Source organism: Polyodon spathula, chromosome 23, assembly GCF_017654505.1.
Source record: "Polyodon spathula isolate WHYD16114869_AA chromosome 23, ASM1765450v1, whole genome shotgun sequence".
NCBI lineage: Eukaryota > Metazoa > Chordata > Actinopteri > Acipenseriformes > Polyodontidae > Polyodon > Polyodon spathula.
The window spans coordinates 4195484-4219517 of record NC_054556.1 but is presented as its reverse complement, the minus strand read 5'-3'; the positions used below and the strand labels follow the sequence as shown (position 1 = coordinate 4219517).

At 38.5% G+C, this 24034-nt stretch overlaps 1 protein-coding gene and 1 long non-coding RNA gene across 8 annotated transcripts in view; one reads left to right on the top strand and one right to left on the bottom strand.

The window, feature by feature from the left end:
* Window positions 1-24034, bottom strand: part of iqsec1b (IQ motif and Sec7 domain ArfGEF 1b) — a 152931-nt gene that overhangs the window by 21319 nt on the left and 107578 nt on the right. For 6 of the 7 annotated variants that reach the window (XM_041224295.1, XM_041224290.1, XM_041224294.1 and 3 more), the window contains one exon: window positions 317-596. In XM_041224295.1, coding sequence (XP_041080229.1) covers window positions 317-596 — 280 coding nt within the window. Of the gene's footprint in view, window positions 1-316; window positions 597-8875; window positions 9104-24034 lie in introns of those variants that run through there. The other variant, XM_041224292.1, reaches the window with a different exon arrangement.
* Window positions 15590-23359, top strand: LOC121297793. Its single transcript, XR_005947216.1, has 3 exons — window positions 15590-15661; window positions 17895-18021; window positions 22630-23359. It is a non-coding gene; the product is annotated as an uncharacterized LOC121297793 (long non-coding RNA).

Here is a 24034-nt window from a genome sequence, read left to right as displayed (position 1 = left end):
GATTAACCTGAACGAAAGAAGTTCTCTTTCCCATTGTTTTATTTCTTTGTGCAGCAGAGTAGTTAAAAAAAAAAGATGACATTTAAAACCAACAAAGAATCTGTTCTCCCCCACTGACACCAAAGACTATTAAATCCTATGGCAAGAGAACCAGAAGGATACTGTATTGTTTTGACTCATAATTAAAGGTAACTGGGAACCATAATTCCATGATTGCTGTTTAAGGGTTATAGAAGTGACTGCAGGGTTATTAATTACATTAGAATATCTACTGTACTTTCAAAAGAACACAGAGATACACTGTAGAATAAAATACCTGCTTGTCCTGTAGATCTGTGGAGAGTTCATAGCTCTCTGACAAGGATCTAGAACGCTTGATTGCTTCTTCCTCTGCTTGCTTGCGCAGTATAGAAGTAGAGTGTTGCAGCTTAGGTCGCCGTGGGCGCTGTTGCCCTAGAGATGTGGAATGTCCATACAGGGGGTGATCAAAGTGGTCAGGACTAAGAGCAGAAGTATGGGTCACGGGTCCTCTACCGTAGCTTGAAGGGCTGTCCAGGAAAGTGCCAGTCTCGCTGGCTGGAGTGTCACCCTCCACGCTGAAACAAGAAGACAAACAAGCTTGGTAAGTATATCGTACATACAGCATGTATTTACATTTATTTATGTTACACAAATCTATACAGACTGTGTGAAAACAATAAATGTTACAATTGTAACTAGAAATAATTAAAAATGATTCTCCACATTATCACCATGGGTGTCTAACCTTAACCGTAATCGAACACACCTAAGGAGCGCTTTCCTTTTGTCAGCAGTGAAAATGAAACACAAACAGCTTTTGCTGGGTGATGAAGGACAATCTGTTATTATCCCTGTCCTCAAAGACATCACATGAAAAAGTAGCTTGGAAATAACAAACTGCAACATTATATGCTTGTTATAGCTTGATAGTAAAGAGTTAAATGACTCTTTTTTTCCACCCCCCACACATCAAATATTTAATTTCTATTGCATTTGAGATCAAAATTATCATTCTTGCTTGACCTGATTTGTTTCTGTACTGTGCTAAGCAGATTCACAAAGAGCTGCTGATTATAGAGTGGCACAATGCTCAAGAATTTATAAAGTATTAATACAAATACGCCTACCTTGAAACTAATAAATTGTAAATTGGTTGCTCGAATTCCCTGAAGTGTTCAAACTCATTGCTTCAAACAGATAACTCTGTATTTGCTTGCCAGAATTTTAATGTCCACTCCACACCCAGCTGTACTTGTTTTAAGAAGTTTCTGAAGCAGGTCAAAGTACAGAACAGGTCATTAAGTTACAGAGCTTCGGGATTCCTGTGATAGCAGTTTATAGAATCCAAAGTCTGTAGCATGAAACTCTCACATGTGAAGTACACAAATGACGCGCACGCTTATTGAAGAGGACCAATAGGGTTGTTGTTGGCAGTTAATTTTCATTTCACATGCCAGGAAACATAAAAATACAGATTCAAAGTAGAACTTTTTTCCTACACCTTAATGCTGAGTGTTGTGTGCTGCACTGCCGTTGTGGTTCCTGTCCTGTCCCCTGTCCGTGAGATCAGGTGAGAAACTCTAAAACCACAAATGCAGAGCAGCCCGGCTCTTTTGCTTTGTTGTTAAGACGCTTGCTTGCAGTGCGCACCATCGCCAGTTTGTGCACAGCCTCTGTTGGGCTACCATTAGATAAAGCAAGGACAGATTTGAGTACATTTTTCTTTCACATTGCGTGTAGCTACAGTAGGCACTGCTGATCTTAGCCATAATATAAATTCCTTCTGTATCTAGGTACTTTTAATTCACCTTGACCACCTGTACAATAGTAATATACAGTTGATATTCAACATACTTAATACTCAAAGGCAATAGATACGCATCAATCAAGTTCAAGCTGGTCAATACAAGCTGAATTTAAGTTCTAATAATTCAGACCCAAGTCCAACCCAGACTTGCTGACCATAACATAAAAAAAAATAATAATTTAAATGAAAAATAGTTTTGATGATCTGACATTATATCGTTCACGAGGAAGGCATTTTTCTGCAGATAACGTTGCGTGCAAGACAAAAGCTCAGTGCAAGGGAGACACCAGAGAGTCTATGCTGAACTGGTGAAGCAGAAACACACTTTATATCCTTTTGGAAAGCTTTCTCTCGTGGTTGCTTCAATGCAGTGGTGCAGCTTTTTTTTTTTTAATTTGAAATTCAATGAAATTAAAAGATTTATTATGCCATTTCCTCAGCACAAATCACCCATTTAAAACCACAGGCCAAACCATCTTACTATGAAAGTGGGGACAATAAAACTGCAGCTTATGAGCCAGGAAAAAAAATGCAGCTTATGAACCGGGGAAAAAAAAAAAATCTTAAAGACGACATAAAACTGTGTCTGTATTTGTGGTTATTTTCTACAGTTTGGTGATTGACATGGAATGCTGTAGTGTACCAGGATCATCACCATCAAGCCCTTCTGCATTTCTATTAAATTGATAACATTCACGTTTAAACTACACTAGCATTTAAAACAATTTTCTATTCTAGGGACTCCAAGACATTTAGTACACAAAGCGACTGAGTGGGGTAAAATGAAACACATGTTAGGAAGGGTATAGGAGAGAATACTGTAGTACTCAAGTCACCAATAGTGCCTTGTGTCTTCCATGTGATTAACACATACACACACACAGTGTGTTTTCAGCAGCTGTAAGAAGGGGCTGACTTGTGAGACCCCCTTGTCCCCTTCATACTGGCCCAGCCTCTGTCTCTCCCCCACTCCTGCCTCTTCAGGTGTTCTAACAGACCAATCAGAGACGGAGGAGACACGAGGTGTCACGCTGTCCTCTGCAGTCCACTTTGTTCTCACAGAAGAAAGCAAAGCATGTGCCTCCCCCGTCCCCCGTCCGTCGTTCTCCCCCAGCACTGCTTCTCATGGATTCAATTTTATGGCTCACATGATTGTACTGCACTGATAAACACAATGGGAAATTACAAAACTGCTTAATGTAATGAAAGGAGAAATGCTTCCCAATTTAACTGCATGAGCACTGTGCCAGTACCCTGTAATTGAACAGCATCAATACATCACCAGTGATAGTATCATACTGCAGGAAGCTTGGGACATGTTTAGGTTATAGCTGTAAAATTCATTATTCAGTTTAACAAGCAAGCGTGCACTTAATTTGTAAGCCTTTTCGTATGATATAACCCCAACCCTATCCCTAACCCTTTTCTGATACACAGTAATTAGAGGTGTTTAATGTAAAGTGTTACCAAAACCTGCTGGCCTCTACCTCATTCTGTGAGCCAAAAAGGTATTATTTCTTATTTCTTGATGTTATTTACTTTAAACACCTAATATCTTGTCTGAACTTGATAGTTTATATTGTTCCATATGCACCACTGTGGAATTTGATTGGTTCACCTTTGTAAATTACACAACCTTTCACTGGTATATTGCCCTTTGTTTAAAAAGAATGAATGAAAAATGATCCCATTACCTCCCTGAAAGCTTTGTATCAATGGAGTAATTCAATACTTTCAGGCTATGATCCAGTGCTGTTTACTGGTACTAAAGCTGATAATATGAACAAGGCAAAAAAAACCAAATAAATTTAAATAAATCATTATTGTTTTATGCATTGCTTTGTACTTGTATTTAAAATGCTTTTTTTTTTTTTTTTTAATATTGACACTATACGAATGGCCCCCAAGTGTGTCTGTAAATCTGTGTCATTGGGGAGTCCTTGATTAACAAGAAGCTGCATTTTCAAGGACCTGTATCCCTTTCCGCACAGTTTGAAAGGATTCCCTGAAAAGTAACACTTCCACTCAATATCACTTCAAGGAAAGAGGCCCCCTCTGCTGAACCAGCAGCTGTTCATGTTCATATTGCAGAGCCAGAGGGAGTTGTCCATGGAGGCTACATTTCTGAGCCTGCAGAAACTGTATGTAATAGTGGGCTCACGTGCAAAGTGTTTTATTATATATATTTTCTTTTCTTTTTTTTTTATTGTATAGTGCTTTGTCATTTTCCCACCGTTTTCCTCCCTAATTTGAAAAGTCCTGAATGTCACCTTGCCGATGCAATCTACGTAGCGACAGGAAGATCAACGATCGTCCCCCATTCCTGACGTCTTGACAATCGTTTCTTTCCACCCTACAGACCTAAGCAGTGGATGTTGCCAAGCATGCTGCTAAAATCGTATCTGGATTTCTTTAGCACTGCCTTCTGCAGAATAAACAAAAAAAAATGGCTTGTTTTTACTGAATTGGTTAAAAAGAAACAAATAAAAACCCTTTGCACTGTCCTGTTTCTCTTATGAAGCGTGACATCAAAATTGCAATCCCACCCTTCCCTAAAAGTCCATCTACCCCAGTAGTTGTTTTTTGTGCTTTGTCAGGTAATGCTGATGAAACCATTAAATCACAATAAAGGCTCAGGCCCTTATTTAAAACTGTGAAGTACAAAGCGACAAAATATAGACTTTACAAAATTCTGAATTGCTAAAAAAAATAAACAACCCTACTAATCTAAAACCCCTTCGGATGGGTTAGTCTGTGCACCACAGAATACAAACTGTCAATCACAAGGAAATTGTGCTCAGCAGCCCTGAAATTAAACCACACGCTGCTCATCTTTAATCCCACAACGATTTCTTAATCTTAAACAACTGTACAGTCCAAACGTTAAACTCAAACCAGAAAACTACAAAATAAAAAGTATCTAGGCTTTTGTGCTAAATTTACTGTATGCAATACTGTAAAACAAGAACATTTCGCGAGCAAGAAATGTTCGGTAATTTCGCATTTATTAAAAATCCGTAAAACTAATGTGCCATGAAATATATTATTCATGCATGTGTCATACATTAAAAGAAAAAGAAGCACAAACATCTACTGCAGCAAAAATTGACCTTTAGGCCATTAGCGAAATTAAGATGCTGCAAAAAAATCCTGTTTTACAGTAATCTAAATCTGCTACTGTACAATGACTTCATTTTTTTTAATAATGCCTTTTCAATGTTTTTATGAATAAAATAAAGTTAATAACGTACAAGTTTTTTTTTTTTTTTTAATTGGGCCTATTATCTCATATATGACTTAACTTATAACATGTGCCCTGCTTTCCAGTAATTAAACCACTTGGGTTTGGTTCATATACTTTAAACAAGGTAGAATCGAGAGCCAAACTAAGGAGACGAGGCGTTTTCTAGTGTATGGTTCATAATTTAAATATCACTGAGTTTAATCAAATTACAGTTTCTTGAACCGCTTAAAAAATATTTTGGAAAAAGTGGTACAAACATGATCAAGACAAGAATGAAGTGTTAGAAAATTAAAATAATAATGAATTATGTCTTAATATTCTTTATTAAGCCTTTACCACACAGATTTTCAGCTGCTAGCAATTTAGTGGAGAAGGGAGGGGAGTGTTATCTTACAGTGATGTCGGCCATGTTTCCCCCTTTTCGACAAATTACACACACACACACACACACACACACACACACACACACACACACATATCAGGAAACATGTGAACTAAACCTGTGAACCGGCTGCAGGCACAGACAGAGCCTGTACAGCGGTCCAGTGTTCCTGGTAGTCAGTGAAATCTCACCTCAAGCTTCTACTCAAGCTGATTAACATGTGTTATCTCGATGTTTTTCTTTCACTTTTGAGTTGAGACGGAAGAAAAGGAAACATGCAAACAGCCCATAATTACTGAGTTAGGAACTGACTGACTCATCTTAAAAGCATTTTCTACAGTGTGGAACATTATCAGTACCGGAAACTTGAAAGTGTTACATATACCAAGAAGACTTTATATATATATATATATGCATTAGATTTTCTTTTTTTCATTTCGTGGGTCCATGTGGATTAAAATAAACTAATTCAGACAGACAGTATTTAACATTGGACTCTTACACATAAATTTTATTTATATAGCACACCTACACTTTTACATCAGTCTGCCATCTACAAATAAGTCCACAATCATGATAAGGAAGGCAACATAGTCAAACTTTGACAGGAAACCACAAAGTGCCAACTAGCACTTTACAAGACGGTTCAGTACAGCTCTGCTGTCCAGATTATGTCTGCATATCAAATGTAGTCTTGTACTGTAAAACATTAAACGTCTGCTTGCGAGAAACATTCATTCATTTCACTTTTATTAAAAATCTGCTAAATATACATGCTGCAAAGCTAGCATAATTACTCAGTTTATTTACAGTGTATAGTGTACATGCGCAAATATCGGTTGCTTTACATTTGTCCAATAGCAAGACATCCTCAAAATGAAGTTGCTGCAGATATTCCCTATTTATCCATTTTTTTTATGCATGATGTTTTCTGCGGTGGGAGACAACAGGACATTTGTAATAGGAAATAACGTTTCTACGTTCAATAAATATATTATTTAGCCTGTCCAGTGTACTCAAATAATGTACTGAAATCTGGCTGAATATCCTGAAAACAGCATGTAATTGGTCACCCAGCTGCTTAGTTATGAGCAGATTGGAACACTATGTAAGCAGACACTGGCAACACCAACACAAGACTATTACGTGTTCAACCAAACATTATGTAACCAGCATTGTCAAAGCCATCTATTTTACTGATGTGAATACAAACTGCTGGCTATTACAGTCTTTGTACACATTAGCATTTGCAGTGGTCTGTCAAAGGAACTGCAGCAGCAAAAAAAAAAAAAATCCTATGTTGATATATAAAAATAAAACAAACAAACAAAAAAACAGGGGACATATAATTAGATGTTTTTAATCAACTGTGCGAGAATGCCAATCGCAGTGCTCAGTAGTAATAAAAGCCATCCTTTCAAAGTAAGCCATTTTCTCTCCAAGCCAGGCGTCAATGACATGCTTCTGCTACAGTAAGTATTATCTGCTTTACTGCTGCCTAGCAATCTACATCAAGCAGTTTTAATAAACCTGTCACTGGACTCAAGGCAGAGAGTGCATTAGTGGATGGCAGGATAGACACGGACCCATCTCATACAAGGAGGACAGTTATTTTAGTCTCATCTCACTTTATATACTGGTTTATACAGTCCAGAATATTCACTGGTTCATTAAGCAAACACTTTTCTTTCCAATAACGTTCTGACGATTGTCTTCTACATATGTCCTGTCACAGACCTGATTTTTATTTTTGATACATCCTCCACACTAGAATGTTAAAAAATACTACACCTTTTATTTTTTTTATTTTTTTTTCATTTTTATATCATTGCCGGGAGTTATTTAAGCTTAATTTACTGATATACAAGGCTGGGATCGGGGAATGCCACTAATGTTGCATGTCTAGACTATTGACAACACTGAATGAAAAACTAGCATTGTAAAAAAAAAAAAAAAAAAAAGGTCATTTAAAAGCCTGGTCATCATAAATAGACCATTCATGGAATAAGTAAAGCACTTTCCCTATTAAAGCTCTTCTGGGTTTCACTTCTACCTTAATTACTGTGGCTTTTCCTGTGATTATGAAAAAATGCTGCTCCCTGCGGTCCTTCTACATACCCCAACCCAACCCTGGACACCATGGTAGCCAAGATCAACAACAACTTCCATATGACTGTTACTTGTGCAATCATACACAAACATGTCTGAAACACGAGGCATAGTGGCCACAGTCACCTGCCATCAACTGACTGATGAAGTAAATCATATGACATCTGTCAGCTTTTTAAAATGCAGAAACGCAAACGCCAAGGAGACCTCACTGTGACAGCAGTCTGTACAGCACTGCAGGCCTCAAGTGTTCCAGTCTGCGAAAAGCACATCTAGGTGATGACTGTTTTGTAATATTCAGTGATTAACTATTTTAAAAGCCACCAGTGAGTCATAACAGAAAATTCCAATGACATGAGGATAGGTTTTACTATTTTAAAACTCTGGGCTGATGCCTTCCTACAATTCATTTGTTTCCAGAAATACAGATTTTGATTGAATGGAATTGTAATGTTGCCAGTCAGGTGGCATTACGTACAGCTGATTAGAAAAAAAATAAAAAAAATCATGAATTATTTTCACGGAGTTAGTGAAAATGTATGCAGCAAAGCCCTTAGTACTATACTTCTGTATACCTTGGTCTTTGTCATTCAAACACTGCAATAGCTGAAATGCACGTCAATGGTGTGAAAAGCGAGAAAAAAAGGAAAAGAATAATCCATTAGACAAATTAAATACCAAACAAGAAACACAACCTCAAGTAGCAATTTCTTCAGTCTCAATGCTATTATCAAACTGTGCAGGACGATTTATTTCCGAGGAATGTCTCCTTTGGTTTCAACAAACAACAAGTTCATCTTATTCTAGAAGTGCAAGTTAATGCCCTTAGAAAAGTTTACCATGACAGATCTGTACAAGCACTTTTCCCATGCTTTTCCCAAATGCTGTGCATTTACCACAGTTTGACACGTTTGTAATATGCTTTACAACACCATACCTGTCTTGGTTTCACAATGCTTACCTGTGCTTTACCATGCATTCACGGGGCTCTATTACACTTCGCTATGATTTCAGAACGGCAAACTCTAATAAGGGTGTTTGATAGTTAAATACAGATCAGGAGCCATTAATGACTGAAAAATGTAGGATTTCATGCAGCCAAAAACAGAAACTGAACACGCTTTCAAAAGTGATGCAGTCACAAGAAAAAAAGAACCATAGGTAACATTGGTAAAGGAAGAGAAAACTACTCTGATTTCCAAACAAACCCACTAATCAGCTCCTTCGAAATTCAATAAAACACTTCTCCCCGACAAGACTCTCTCTCACACTCACACAACCATTACAGAAATAGCAGGTTGCAGTGGCTTACCAGTCGAGCTCCAGCTCCAGTTCCAGCAAAGACTGGGTCTTCTCTGAGTTACAGTGCAAACACCACATGTTGGAAAGCACTCGCAGAAGGGGGTGCCCAAAATGTTACCATAGCCCTGCCCTCTGGCTTGGGATCCCTTTTGATGACAGAGCGATACAGCATCGGCGCAGCATTGTCTCCATCTGGCAACAAGCCCTAGTATGAAGCACAGACTGCAGCTTCTATATCCAACACCCTTCTCCAGGCTGAAGCAAGGGGGTGGGGGGGGGAGGGAAGGAAATTCCTCCAGTACCACGCTAACATTGTGACGGTGGGAATACAAATCACCCTGCTTGGGAGGGGCTAGTTGGTCTAATTAAGCGTGCAGATTTATTAAAAAGGCTTTCTTCTCCTCTGGGAGCAGGGGAAGCAGGGAAGCGGTCACTGGAGAGGCAAGATAGCATCAGAGAAGAGGCAGACCATCATCAGGTCTGGCAGGAATGCAACTGGGAGTATTTTCCATGTGATGGAGGGAGGGAGCTCTATTCATAGATGCATAAATACGAGTGAAGGGCCGCCTTTGCTACATTTCAGCTGCCGAGCTACTCGGTAACCTCCTGCAGTCCTGCACTGGAAACCTGAGAGCTCTTTTCCCTCTGTCTCACATCCTCCCTGGACGTGTTTCAGACTGGAAAGTGGGCATGGGCTACAGCCACTGCTTTCGTGGCAGAACCACATGTTTGTTTGTCAGTTTACTGGCAGGGGCTGGGTAGGAGCCTCATTAAAGTCACAGTATTTTTTGTTTTGTGTGGACTTGCTGTTTATAGAACCACAGTTCTTTTATTTTGCTGATCTAATAAGCTGCACGTGATTAATTCCTTCTAGTACAAATATGACGTATTTAATTTCTTGTTTCTAATAAGATGCAGTAGGAAAAATGGTCTAGTGGCTGAGGACATTTAAGTTAGAAATTCCCATAATTCAGACCCCTCCCACTGTGACTTCTGAACTCTTCCTTTATTGTGAAAGAATGGCCGTTTAAAAGAGAGATTTGAGAACATGGCAGGTCTCTGCATTCTAGAATATGATGAATAAGGATTCTGGACTCTGTGACCTGTGAAAAATTAAGGGCAAGGGAAGAACACTTTGTTGAGAGGAATTCCCTACCGTTTCCGAAAAGGGTTTGACATTCTTGAATATTGATTCTGGTCTCCTTAAGCACTCAGTAATGCATCTAAAGCAATCAACGTCTAAATGAAAGCAAGGATACACAATACAGTCAGAAATGTTACAGAGAGGAGCTATCCAATTCTATGGCTTGTTAAAGTTAGTCTTTCTGGGTATACATAACACACAGAAGCCTGCTATTACAGTAAACGTGGATCACTGTTTAAAGTTAAGGTTAGCTTAGATTCAATGTTTTATCAGAAGCAGCAATATCTGAGCCAATCTTCTCACTGAAGATGAAACACTGTATTATCACCATCTCTAAAACCAGGATGCGGGGAGTCACTGATTTTGTGTCCGGAGAGGGTAAATATACTGTAAGGCATTTGCTTAATTTAGAGAAAAAGGGGAGACTGAATAAAATCTTATCATGTGTTTCCGTTCCTCAGGAATAAATGAAACGTTCTTTCCATTTCCTCAAACGCGAGGGTGGAGAGGTACAGATAAGTGACTCATTAACAATCAATCAGAAGAGCAGGCACAGGCCACAATGTCTGAGATCATATCAAAAAGGGAGGCCCCCAGCCCCTCTCCAGGGACTGTAGTTATGGGTGAAGGAGAAATTACATTGTGGAACGACAGCGGGTCTAGCTAAATCACCCAGCTAACGGAAGCATTTTTCAATAATTAGCACGGACATAAAAAAAAGAAAGGAAATTAATCCCATCTGGTGTGCAAGTTTATGGGACACCAATCAGCAGCAAATGTCTGCTGATGGAACTCGTAATGAATTTTAATAATATGTTTTGGCCTCTGTTGCTTCACCCCTTTGATCTTGGCTACAACAAAAAATAGCTCCCTATTCAAAATGGCATGCATATCTTTGCACACCTGTCATGCTGTGGTTAAGGGAGCTCAGTTTAGTCTGAAGGGCACATTGTCTTTCACCTCAGGAACATGGTTTGAGGACCTCCGTTAAGATTTCATTGTCATTTGTGGAAATTAGTACAGAACATCTCAGAAACACCACCATCTCAACTGGGAAAAAACGGGAACAATAACATCCTAGGGATATTGCTGGGATATTGCTGAACAATTGCCTAGTTACAGTTATTGACTCTACATTCTCTCTTGCTTCAGAAAGCTTTTAAAGTGCAATAGCACATAAATGTAATATTGTTTTTATTACAGTGTTAAAGTGTTTGTGTTCTGGTTTCAGCAACCAGCCATTGCAAGTCGCGGACTATCTTGTACTTGGGAAAACATGTTATTATTATTATTATTATTGATTTCTTTTAAAAGGGGTATAAAAGAATGATCCAGCATCAAATTAATCTCAACGCTGCAAGGCACAAAAAAGAGCCCCTTAATAACCAGGCATGTCATACTGACTTATAAGCCTTGTAACAAAGCTGACAGAGTATATAATGGACGGTTTCAAATCTTTTAATACCGCTAATGCTAAAATCTTGCGAGGCAAAGATGATTTTATATGCTAAACACCAAAGCAAAGGAGAACATCTTAGATCTATCACTTCTGTGTAATGAACAATAAAAATGAGGGCATGAAAACAGAATCCAGTACATACTGCTGGACACGTATATTATCTACAGTTTGATTATGAACAATTAGCCATTTATACTGCATGCTTATCTAAATTTTTGCAAGCAATTAGAATGAACGATTTATATGTAAACTCAATAAGAAATATGAATTATTACTAAATAACAGTATGGAAATCTAGTAACATTTTATGGTAGAAAACAGTTTAAAATTAATAAATGAATACATTTTATCAGTAGTCCTGTTAAGAGTGAATGCCTGTCGAGTGTGAGAGATGCTGAGACGGTGATTGAATAGAAAGTTTAGCAGACCCCATTTCTCCTGGCCCTCTGAACTCTCTCTCACTTAATCCTTGTATATGTCACAGCTGCCACTCCAACTGCAACAAATCCAGTCTTCAGCATTCCATTCCGGCGTTGAGGAAATGACATCAATCCTAGAAACTCTGTAGGGGGCGGGGCGCTACATCAGCACACTCCACTGCATGGCCATGGACTATACCAGCATGGTGAAGTGCAGCGACGTTTCATGAGCCATTAGGGTCATGACACTCACTGATCTGATTTAGGATCACTTTTAAAAGTAATGGACACTAATGGTCTTCTGTAAAGAATAAAGTGCTGAATAGGTTAGAAAAAGGTTTAAGGACATTTCAGCACAAGATACTAAAGACAGCCCACTCCTGTAGTGATGAAGGACCTGAAAGCAGCAAGTATACTCTAAATGTGCTGTCCTGTAAAACCACCAGATCATGTCTGGATTGGAATCTATGCTGAATGGCTGATATCTTTAAACTACAATAAAGTCTGCAAATTCACACACACACACACACACTCCGCCACCTGGTCTCCTTGTATTGAGATGTATCTTCTGGCATCCTATTAATATAAAAGCAAGCTGGTGTCATCAAATATTCCAAAGCTAAATCAGCACTGTGGAAAGTAATCATACCAGAGCTTGCAGTATAGAATGCCGAAAATGGAAAACAGAAATAAACCAGATAGATGGAAGCAATTATAGTACTGAGGACATGATATAAAGCAATTGCAATTCAGATACATATGCACGTGTGTACAGTACCAGGCAGTAATTTCCACTGTTACCAGCTAAAGCTGCAAATAACTAGATATCTGCACTTGAGGTAAAGATTATTGTTAGTAAAGTATTATTATTTAATTTAAAAAAAAAACAGATTAGTCAAGCAAAGACCTTCTGCCTGTTCAACCTTTGATGGGATTTTCTGTTATCTCTCTGCCATTGAAACAACAAGACATTTCATATACTGTAGCATTATAAAAGAATAACCAGTCAGCTACTCTCCCAGTTACACCACTGATGGCTTGCCTAGCAGGTAAGGAGGTGTTGATTGGAGTGTGAGGCAGGGTTTGTGTGGAGCAGACTGGCTCGTATTTGTCACTTTGTCAACATGCAAACAGACCCAACAGAAGACTATTCCATAATTATACAGAGTATGCTGTACACAGCAATTATTCTACTTTCAGTAATGGGTGTGCACTGGAAAAACTTGCCAGGTTGTCATAGAACAGTATGCCAATCCTAATTATAAAGACAACTTCCTACCTTTACCCTATACTTCTAAATAGAAAGCCTGCCTTGTAATTGACATGAATCACTTCAGTGGAGTAGTATTAGCAGACCTGGAGGGTGCACAGTAAGTGGTTTGTGCTGTATTAATAAGCAGCTGCAGTGTGTACTGTACTTAAGCCTTCTATGTAACTTCCATTAACACTCGATTTCGGCAGACTCATTTCTACACCATGTTTTTGCTTCTTTTCACAGTTCCTAACGAGGAATGATCAACAAATTCAACAATTTACTAAATATACCGTAAATGTGAACATTCATCTTTTTATTGGAATCTGTCATGGATCAGGTTAAATCCATAAAAATCCGGAATGTGTATTTAAGACCAGCCTGTCAAAATCAGCTGACTAAATGAATCTCTGCATTTTTTTTTTTTTTTATACATGACGACATGCAAGACGTAGCACTAGCGTGGGTTCTGACACTGCAGCAGACAGTCAGGAGTTAAAATCCTGGCTATGACAGTCACCCGGAGATCCAAGCTACCCAGTTTCCAGATCTCAATCATGCGAATCAGAAGCCACTGATCAGTTTTACTGGGGTCTGGCTGTCCTTATGGGAAGAGTGACAAACAGCAGATTGATGCTGATCCTTCACCAGCGAGCGTGCTGCTGGATGATTATTAGAAGGAGGCATGCAGGCAGTGCGTGCGTGCGTGCGTGTATGCGCGTGTGCATGTGTATGTGTGTGTGATTATGTAAATCCAACAGAGAGTAAAATAACCCAACACTGCATGACTAGAGATAAAGGTTTTTCTTCAAATCAATCCCATTTTTTATAAAATAGAAAGCGTCTGTGCTGGAATACATCTTACTTTCCTACACCGGCATGGAAAGTATTTGCTCTAAACACAGCCCAAACTGAAAACAATCAAAGTCCCAATGTCGACGCATGACATTATGAGATTTGCTGGGATGAAAACACAGGAATACAACGCCGTGTCACACCTCAACATCACTGATGACCGTTTTAAGTCTGTGCACTTCCAAATGTGGCAGGAGCTCGCATTTTTGTTTTTATTTAATTTAATTATATGCAGTCGCTACTCACCTTTCAATGTTAAGCAAAGAGCACATTCTTTCAGTTGCAAATTTCCAAGCTCCCTCCCAGCTCCAATCTAATCTACAGCACTGACAGCAGTCTTAACACAGTACAGCAGTGCCTCAGCAGGCCCATCTAGTAAAAGCTATAAATACAAGCAAAAGAAAGTATACAATTGACGACAATGCTAAGGGTGTTTTGTTCTCTGTGTATTTTACAGCTCTGTACAGAGTACTTCAATCCCTGGCGTTCATCTTTTGAAAGCTGTGTTGTTCTGACATCACAAAGGGTTTAGGTTTATAGAATAAAAAAAAATAAAAAAATGAAAAAACTACAAAAATAATAGAAAGATTTTGCAAGGGAAAAAAAAAAGTCATCACAATTTTATTTATATTCCTAAGTCTGCTTACTTGCTTAGAAAGGACTCACAAGAGTTGCTCACATGGTAATACAATATGAATAAGGTTTTCTTCTGAAATCAGTACATTACATGAACAACAATGAGATTAATTCACAATGGTCATTACAAACGGATTAAATATCAAGCACTTCAAAATAAGTACTGCGCTAAAAACCTTTGGGCATTTTCAGAAGGCTCTTTTGTTAGTAATATTACATTGTGTCCAATTCAAACTATGACAAGCCCACAAATTAAGTTAAGTGTCAAACATACTGCAGGGTTTCCACAGTGTGGTGTAATTGTCAACAGTCACTAACAGCAGGGACATGGGCTGAAATCTCCTTTAGTTAGCCTGCTTCATTCCATTCAAGAGAGAGAAAGAGAGCATTTTTATTCCACCACTCTGCAAAAATTCTGCATATGCAAACAGGAGGACTGGGTGGCTTTCTCATTGCCAGGGTGACCCACAGATACCTCACAATGCAATATGGAAGTCGGACTGGCTTTCGAGAGGCATACTTGAAGTGTCAAACACCTAGTGATGATGAAAGGCATCCAAACCAGAGCTATAAAAAATGGCACAATGCAGGATGTAGTTCACAGATGAAGGCAATAAAGCAAAGGGCTGATAGCTTAACTGTAGTGGCACGACAAACAAAAACAGCAAAAAGCAGTGTTACCAAACCAGGATTTTTATCATTTTAATACAACACTAGAGCACTCTTTTAGAATCAAAGGCGTTACTGGTAACTGCGGATTATATAGAGTACACAAATGCACAGTTAATCCAACTAAACTGTAAATTGCTTTCACTGGGATATAAATAGCAGTCACATGGGCTGTGGCCAACAGCTACAGGGGAACAGTGCCACCTGTTGATTACACTCTGCACTTGTCAACATTCAGCCAGGAAACTGACAAAATACTGCTCTTCCTTTTTTTCTTTGGTAATGAACAAGAGGACTCGGTTCGCAGCAGTCTAGATTAATGCTCTTCTGTAAGAAACGCTTGACAGAGGTCAAACACGAAGGTCAGTCTGACAAAAAACAACCCTGGCAATTAAAAGAAAACATGTGTTACAAATTAAAAGTATAGTTTGATTTGTTTTAATGAATTGACTTTCCACCTAAAAAGAAGGCAAAGTGACAAGTGCCTAAGGGCCTATTGTAGTTCACGTTGCTCCAAAAGAGTTTGAGTATTTCTTTTTCAGCAAGTAAAGTAGTTTTACTTTTGATGTATTAGATAGCAATTATAAATATCAATCAAGGGCTGTACTCACAGCTTCTATTAAGATGCGCATGCAAATTCTATATCAATATTTTCTGACCTTATTGTACAATACAATTACTGCCTACAGTAATCAAATTAAAATGTATGAAAGCAATCTGGGATTATATCATCGATTTATATCCCAAGGATTTTTTTCTAATTAAAACATGAAAGAGCCTACACTCAGGCAGCATGTCAGGTGAAACAGATCTGGTAAGCAGTCACAAAATAAGAGCACCCTGACCACAGCGGGCTCATAAAATGAGATGCTAGAGAATTCAATTGATCAGAGCAACTTCCATGTGACTCAAACAAGTCTCCTTGAGCTGGCAGAGAGCAAAGCTATCTATCTATCAATACCACCTGGCAAACACATGCATCAATACTGATTCATAGGCTGTCTCTTCCGCTTTAGTCTAACACAAGGATCATGAGCCATTTCTCATGATACGATGCCTAGAACTCATGCACCCCAGGCCACAAGATTTCACAACTGAATTGTGTTTAAAATGCAGTTGCAGACATGATAAATTCACTGTTGGGTTTAATGCACTGCAGGGATGGAAATGAGACTCACAATGCATAGAAGATCCATTCCTGATTTTACTATGAGTCTAATAATACAAACCCAAGCATGCTACCCAAGCATATATTAAAACCTGGAATGGGTGAAACTGCTATGCAATAGGAGTTGGGCTCAGATTAAAATAAAAAAGCCCCTTTAAGCAAGTAAAGAATACTCAAACCCTTGCTATACATTGTACGAGGTGGTGTTGCTTCACATGCAGTGTAATCCTTATTACATAACTATTAAGATACTGCAGCAGAGTAAGGAGACGCCAAGTGGCTCTTTTGATGAACATAACTAGTGAAACAGACAGCCAATACGGCCTTACAGCCTTGTTTCTATGAGCTGCATTTGCAGAGTAAGCACATTCTCTTTTAAAGCTGTACAGCCCCCTTTAGAGCACGGATTCCTATGGCAAAGATATAGTACCTGCTTTCAAGCGTAAAGAAACAGAATGTGTTCTGTATATCAATGGAAAAAGCAGAAGCACGAAGATCAAATTCTCTTTTCAGTTCAGAGCGAAGCAGAGGACAAACTGTGGTCACTTTGACAATGTAATAGAATTCCTAAAGTGACAGGGGGCATCAACCCATGCATCAGCTTGTGATGCATTCTTCCTGACAGCCAACTAATCGCACGGCACCCTTTCTTTCTTGCAAGTTCTGCACTAGCACAAGAAGTCTGTCTGTCCCTGTGTGCAACCCCACAGCTGCCCTCCACGCCCGACAGCAAGTATTTGGCACTGGAGTTTAAAAATGGAAACACTGAGGCTATTGAGTACAGCTGGGCACCTCCAAGCATAGCCAACTGCATGGTTTAAAACCACTGTTTGTGTTGGCAGTATTTACAAAGGCAGCCTTTTACTTGGCTGTCATTTTGTATATTTGGCACCTTTGATAAGTGAAAATTCAGACAGCATAAAACTATGTTAAACTGCACAACTCGCATTTATTATGTCTAGGTAAGGCAGACTGTGCTTTGTAGCTACACTCTTCATAAACTCATGTAAGATGTGTACAAACAGGCACTCTAAAATCACTGTGTTAAAATAAATCTAAAGTATCTGCTGCTGGGAGACATCTGTTAAGTTTGTGCTGAACTGGTGCTGATGTCTGAGGTTAAACACTCCTACAGTATGAGTAAAGACGTCTACTCCTACCAAATTAACACTTGCTTATTCAATTCATAATTTCCAAAACAATGCACTTATTGACTTGTCTTCTTTTTCGAATACAAAATTTGAATTGATCTGGCTATTCGTAGTTCACATTTGTTTCTGCGTCACTTGTCTTTTAACAAAACAGATGAGCAAGATAACGCACCAGGGATGTGTAATACGTCTATTTGTTCAGGGGACTGGCAGCTTTTAAAATGTGGGTGTCCAAACCTGAATTAGCATAGCTGGTAATTATTCTTTCTCTTGCAGCCGAGGTGACAGCTGTTCACCGATCTACTTTATAAATAATGTATGGCAGTCCTATATTTTCAATCCCTTTCAACTGACGGAGACTTCACTTCTTATCCAGAAGATTGATTCAGATTAAAAGGAGGAGGTCTGTATCTTTTATCTATGAAAACAAAGCTGTACCAATTCAAAGTTCTACTGTCTTGTAAAATTTCTCCAAGCTAGATCACTATGCATATTTCTTTTTAATAACTCATACAGCTAGGAATGACAAAATTATTAATCTCAGACATTACTTAATAACCAGTGTTTGGATCAGTGTAATTTCATTTGCATTGAATTCATCAATTTTACTTTCACTTTTGGCACAATTTTGTCACACTCGTCTGTAATTGCTTTTCAAGATGGATGGAGCAAGACATTGGCTTGATCTACTGCAAACCAGTTAAGGGGCGCAATACAATGTTACAAGACTCTACTTAAAAGAACACTATACATTTACATTTATACATTTTACATGGTAGCAAGATGTATTGTAAAGACAATGTAAGGCACAGTTGTGATGCATTATTGAGTCCCTAGTCTCTAAGTCGCTTTGGATAAAAGCGTCTGCTAAATGACTAAATAACCACTAAATAAGCACATTGTTTTTTTTATCCACCCTGTTGACGTGTGAAACCCTTCTGTGCTGAAAAAAGAACACACACTTCCTTCTGGAATTTGGAATAATAAATTAAGCAGCTACTGATCTCTCAGAACACCCTCTAATTAATAAAACAAACAAACAACAAGGCAAAAAGAAAACAAGTTCAAAAATAGCCAGGTTATTTCCCATTTGCATTATCTGGGTTCTTTTTTTGGCTTGTTTATCTGTTCTCAATGTTAATACAAAAAAACATTAAACAACCAGACAACACTCTAACTGTGTCATTTGAAGCTCACATCGAATATTGCAGCATTAAATTAAATGCATAACAGACACATACCATTCAGCTTTCCTACTTTACTAGTCTCAGTGCTGCTGCTGAATAATAACAATTCTGGCACAACTGGCAGTTGAAGCGTTATTAATTGATAACCAGCTAGAAACAGGAGAACCAGGATGTGTTTGGTACTTTTACAACAGACAGGTGCCCAAGTGTTTGGAAACATGTGCAAACAGCACCTCTACTGTAATTCTAACTGATTCAATCTGACAATAACCTACCTTTTTTTGTAATGGGAAGGTCTATTTCAGGGACAACCTGACAAAAGACCATCCATCTGTTCCAGTATTTAATTACTTTTGATTCCAGATTGTTATCAACAGAAAAATAGTATAATTTTAAGGAAGAGCACAGCTCTGCTTGAGAAATAGCAAAGCTTAGCATTTTTAAATCCCGGTCTTTCATGACTTGAAGCGGGGGGAAAACAGCTCACGTCTGCAAGAGGGTTTAACTGAATAAACAGGAATGATTTGAACGGTCTAAATAATACAACTCTCTAAGCCCTATTTAAATTTAAATGAAATGTAATTTCTTAACGAGATGCAATGACACAGATTGGAAGCCTTTGCTTGAATGGTTTGTTTGTTTGTTTTTAAGCCTTACATGTGTAGTGTTAGTCTATTTATTATTTCGTTCCTACCAAGGAAACTGTAAACTTGCGACCCATTCAAAAGCAGCGTGTGATTCCACGATGCTGCTTGCATGCTGATAGTGGCTGGTGGGATGGAAATTGTTCACCTTCTTTACCTAGCAGAACATGTGCTTGCCTGAAGCAAAGTCCTTCAGCCTTGAGTTTCCACTGAGCCATAAACTTTAGTCCTGAAACTTCCCTACTGCATGCTGAGACACTGACCCTGGTGTCACTGAGATGGAGAGAAGCCACTTACGTACGGCATGAAATGTCCTTCTGACCTTGGTTCTGAGTTTTCAATTACAGTCATAAACGGAACAGCCAAGTGTGGGTTTTTCAAAGGATCTAACAGCACAGTGAGTTTACAAAATGTGCGTTTGTCTTAGCATAACATTAGGCAGCAAATTTGAAATGCACGATTCTATTATCTGTTGTATATTACATCTTCTCAATACTGTATATGTGAGCAGTCAATAACATTTTACTACACAGGCTATACAATAAGGTCTGAAGATATTTAAAAATAAACAAGCGGCTTTAGACATCCAGCTGTTGAATGATTGTATTTTAACAAGGAAGGGCCGTAAGATAGCACTGTAGTTCAAGAAGACATGCTGCTCGCCTTGAAAAGCTTTTTAGGCAGCACGCCTTTTGAACAGTTCATTAACTCGGATCACCCAGATTCATTTTGAGAATCTGTTTGATAGTCCCTACGTGTGGGATCTGAGGATAAAGCTACAGCCGGCGGTTTGGAAATTCCTTGAAATTGCTGACAGGGCAAGAAACTTCTGCCAGAAGCCATGAAATACCCTGAACTGGAATGCAGTCTTGTGCATTTCAATATGAGAATGCATCATAATTACACGTTTCCAATTGGACTGAGCTTTTAGCAAGCAACAGGTCACTGTAAGTACTGAACACAAAACTGTACATACAGTAAGGGGGCATATGTCTGAATACAGTAACATCACTATAAACCCATTGCAGATATTTTTGCTTTACAGTATTTACTGCATTTACTATTCAGCAATGTTATATGATGATCAATAAGTCAGCCCTTACGGAATGCTGTAGCAGGACAGGTGCTATTTAAACCTGCCATCGACTCTAGATCAGTACAGTAAAATCACCTTTTAGCTACCTTGTTGCAACATGACCTGAAATAATCAACTTTCCAAACATGAATTTTAGAATAAAAAGATGCAATATGAGATGAAATATTTAATCTATTCTTAATCATGTCCTAAAACCGTAATTATTAACCCTTGCACAAGGATACATCCTATAATCTTGAGCATTCACATATTAAAGCAGCCAGAAAATACACTGAAAGATTACAGCCACAAACAAATATTATTTACAAAGCATTTTCCATTGTAAAATGTAATACAGTAACACTTCAATCTTATCCAAATGTAAAAAAAAAAAAAAAAAAAAGATTATCGTATTATAAAGGACATTATACTAAAGTTGTGCATGTTTAGTATGCAAAATGAGTAACAACATAATAACATGATAAAACACGGAAATAACTTTGATAAAAAAACCAGGGGTCTTTACGATGTATATTTTCCCAATATTAAATTTCCTGAAACGCTATTTATTTAAATAAAATAAAAAATACACATATTTCATTGAGATTATTTCCTGTACTTCTTCCTAAATCATCAGATTCCTCTACTTAGACCAAAACTCATCATACAGTCTAAACCGTTATATCACAATGCAAACTCACATTTGTTGCAATCCAAACCTTCACTCTGAAGATAATGGTAGCGACAGTTCTGAAACACACAGAGCTCAACCTGGCAGTTCCACACAGTTTACTGTAAGCACAGTTTTCTGTTTCTAATATTCTCCGATAAAAGAAGAGGCTGAAGTATCCCCTTGGAAAAAAAAAAACATAATTTACTTTTGAAAACAATACCTGGCTGATCTGGTGACTGCGTTTCAGCAGCCAGATGTTTTGACAAACTGCATTGTCAGGCGTTTAGACTTTTTAAAGGAAATCCTGCCTCGTTGTCTGCCTTACAGTTTTTTCAAAACTTTAGCAGCTCTGGAGTACATTACCCTGTTACTACATGTGACAAAAACACAGAAAAGCAGACAATGAAAACATAGGCAATACATAGTAAAAAACTCTGAGAGTTACCAAGGAAATGCACTTGCTAATGCAACAGGCCTTGTTTGTTTGTTGGTATGAACAAAGATAGTTATGCAAAGTATTTCCTAAATACTCACTTAGATACAGAACTGTGATGTCAAGTCTAAAAACCATTCCAGAAGCTGTGCAGTAGAAGCACAGAATGCCAGACGTTGTATCAGCAGAGCAGAACTCCTTATTAAAAATGGGGGGGTTTCCATTATACTGAGCCATTTCAAAGTTGGACAGATCACTACAGTACATGTATACTCAGCAGAAAAATGTTTACTGTGGACTGCCAAAAAGCAGCTGCTGAATAATATAAAATTAGTTAAACAACAAAATAAGGTTTTAGGAAACAAAGATCATTTAGCAGGTCAGAACACATAGTTCAACCTTTGTTCTACGTCCACATAAAAACATAAACAAATATTCATCTTCACTACATTCGGTTAAATGAAAATGCCAGTATCTGCGAGTACAGAAGCAGAGACCTCTCCTCACTCCCTGCATTGACACAATGTAGTAGACTTGCGAGTTAGTTTTTCATAAACAGAGCCTATGTTATGTATAAACATGCCTTAAAGACAGCCGTTTTTAGTGTAAACTGTAGCCACGGAGTAAGTAGGTCACATTCCATTTGTGGTTGTTAGTAATGAAGGCAGGGCTCTGTGTTTTCTAAGTGAAATCTCACCTTGTATTCAAGTTACCTTTGGTTTGGGATAAAGTCCAGTTAAAGACACAAACATAGTCTCTAGTTGCATTAGTAGGCACATACCATGTGGTAGATGGGTAATCATTCTAAATGCCATGTTTGTGCAGACATTTAAAACACAGGTTACAAGCCCTTCGTTTGCAAGAACCTGCATGTCAGTCTCTTCCAGGGGTCCCATCCTTAATTGCTGAAATTGATGACAGTGTATCCACTGCCTGCCAATGCTGATTCGCGAGCAAAATACACATTTGTGTTTAACTCCTATCCTCCCTTCCCCACAGGCCGAATACTCATCACTGAGGAAGGCCCCGCCTCCTGCCATTCCTAGTTCAGAAGCTGAAGCTCAGTGATTTTCCGGCCTTCACTTAAGCCTCTTGGGAAAAAAACAGGGTGTCCAAAGTTGGCCCTTTCTCTCCTGGTCTTTCTTCCAACCTTGTTCTAAATGGTATAATCAAACTGATTACTGTAAACCTCCATCCAGACAGAAGCAGTTCCTTATATTATTTTACCTGTTAAACCAGGTGGAATGGCCCTCCAGGACCATGATTGGACACCCCTGAAATAAACCTCATGATCTAATGTTAACTCTGACGATAACACTACTGTATTGATTAACCCCCCCCCCCCCTTTCTGTTCTTGGGCTTGCATCCTACACTTGGATATGTCATTGTTCCATCTGATTCAATTACTCTTTTGCTTTTAGTGCCTAATGATAAAACATAAAAAAAGAGATAAAAAAGGAATTTCCTTGGATATTTAAAAAGTGGGGTGTGGATTTGATTTTACTTCAGCAAGTCATACGTGAACTTCTTGTGATATATCTGAGCATGCACCCTTTCAGTTAAAAAAAAAAAACCTGTGCCAAAAGAAATGTATCACATATTTTTTTTCCAGCTTTGCAAATCGATGGGCACTGCACCAGCATAATCAGTTCACCGTAACTACAGTAACCATGTAGTTCTGTACAGAGCTGGACATCCCACTGAGTTCCTAACCAGCTTACTGTCTAATTTTACTGTGTCTCTACCATAGCAACATATGGAGATTGCAGTTCTGTGATTTAACCATATGCCAGCGTTGACCGGTAAACGCCACATACATTACCAACATCTGCAGTGGTGAGAGACTATAACAGAGGATTGGCACAAAGACTGCCAAAGTGAGCGGCGTCAGAATCAGGAAAAGGAATGAACGACAGAGAGGTGTGGTTTGGTGGAGCTGAGCGAATGTTTTGCTCAGCATTTAATAAACAGAACAGAAAATAAAAAGGTTGTACAAACAAACACAAACACAGCACACGTCGCCAAAACAAACAAAACGGACTAATACTAAACAAAAATACGGTGAGCAGATATTTTACTATTCTTATTATAATTACAATTACTACCTCCGTTTCCATCCCGTTCTCCACTCACCGAACACACAACCGCGAGTGGGTGAAAACATGTTGTTTTTATGCAGCTGTACCAAGACTCGTTTGCTAATCAATCATTCAATTGGAGTCTTGGTACAACTGCACGTGAATTAATAAAGTGCAATTCCCCGTGCTCACATACTACATTTTACTTGCACGTGAAGTGCTGTGCAATCCTCGTGCCTAAATTCACATATACATTTTAAACACTCGTGTTACACAGACCCGTTTATATCCAGTGTACCAATGACTATACACCAACATTAAACAC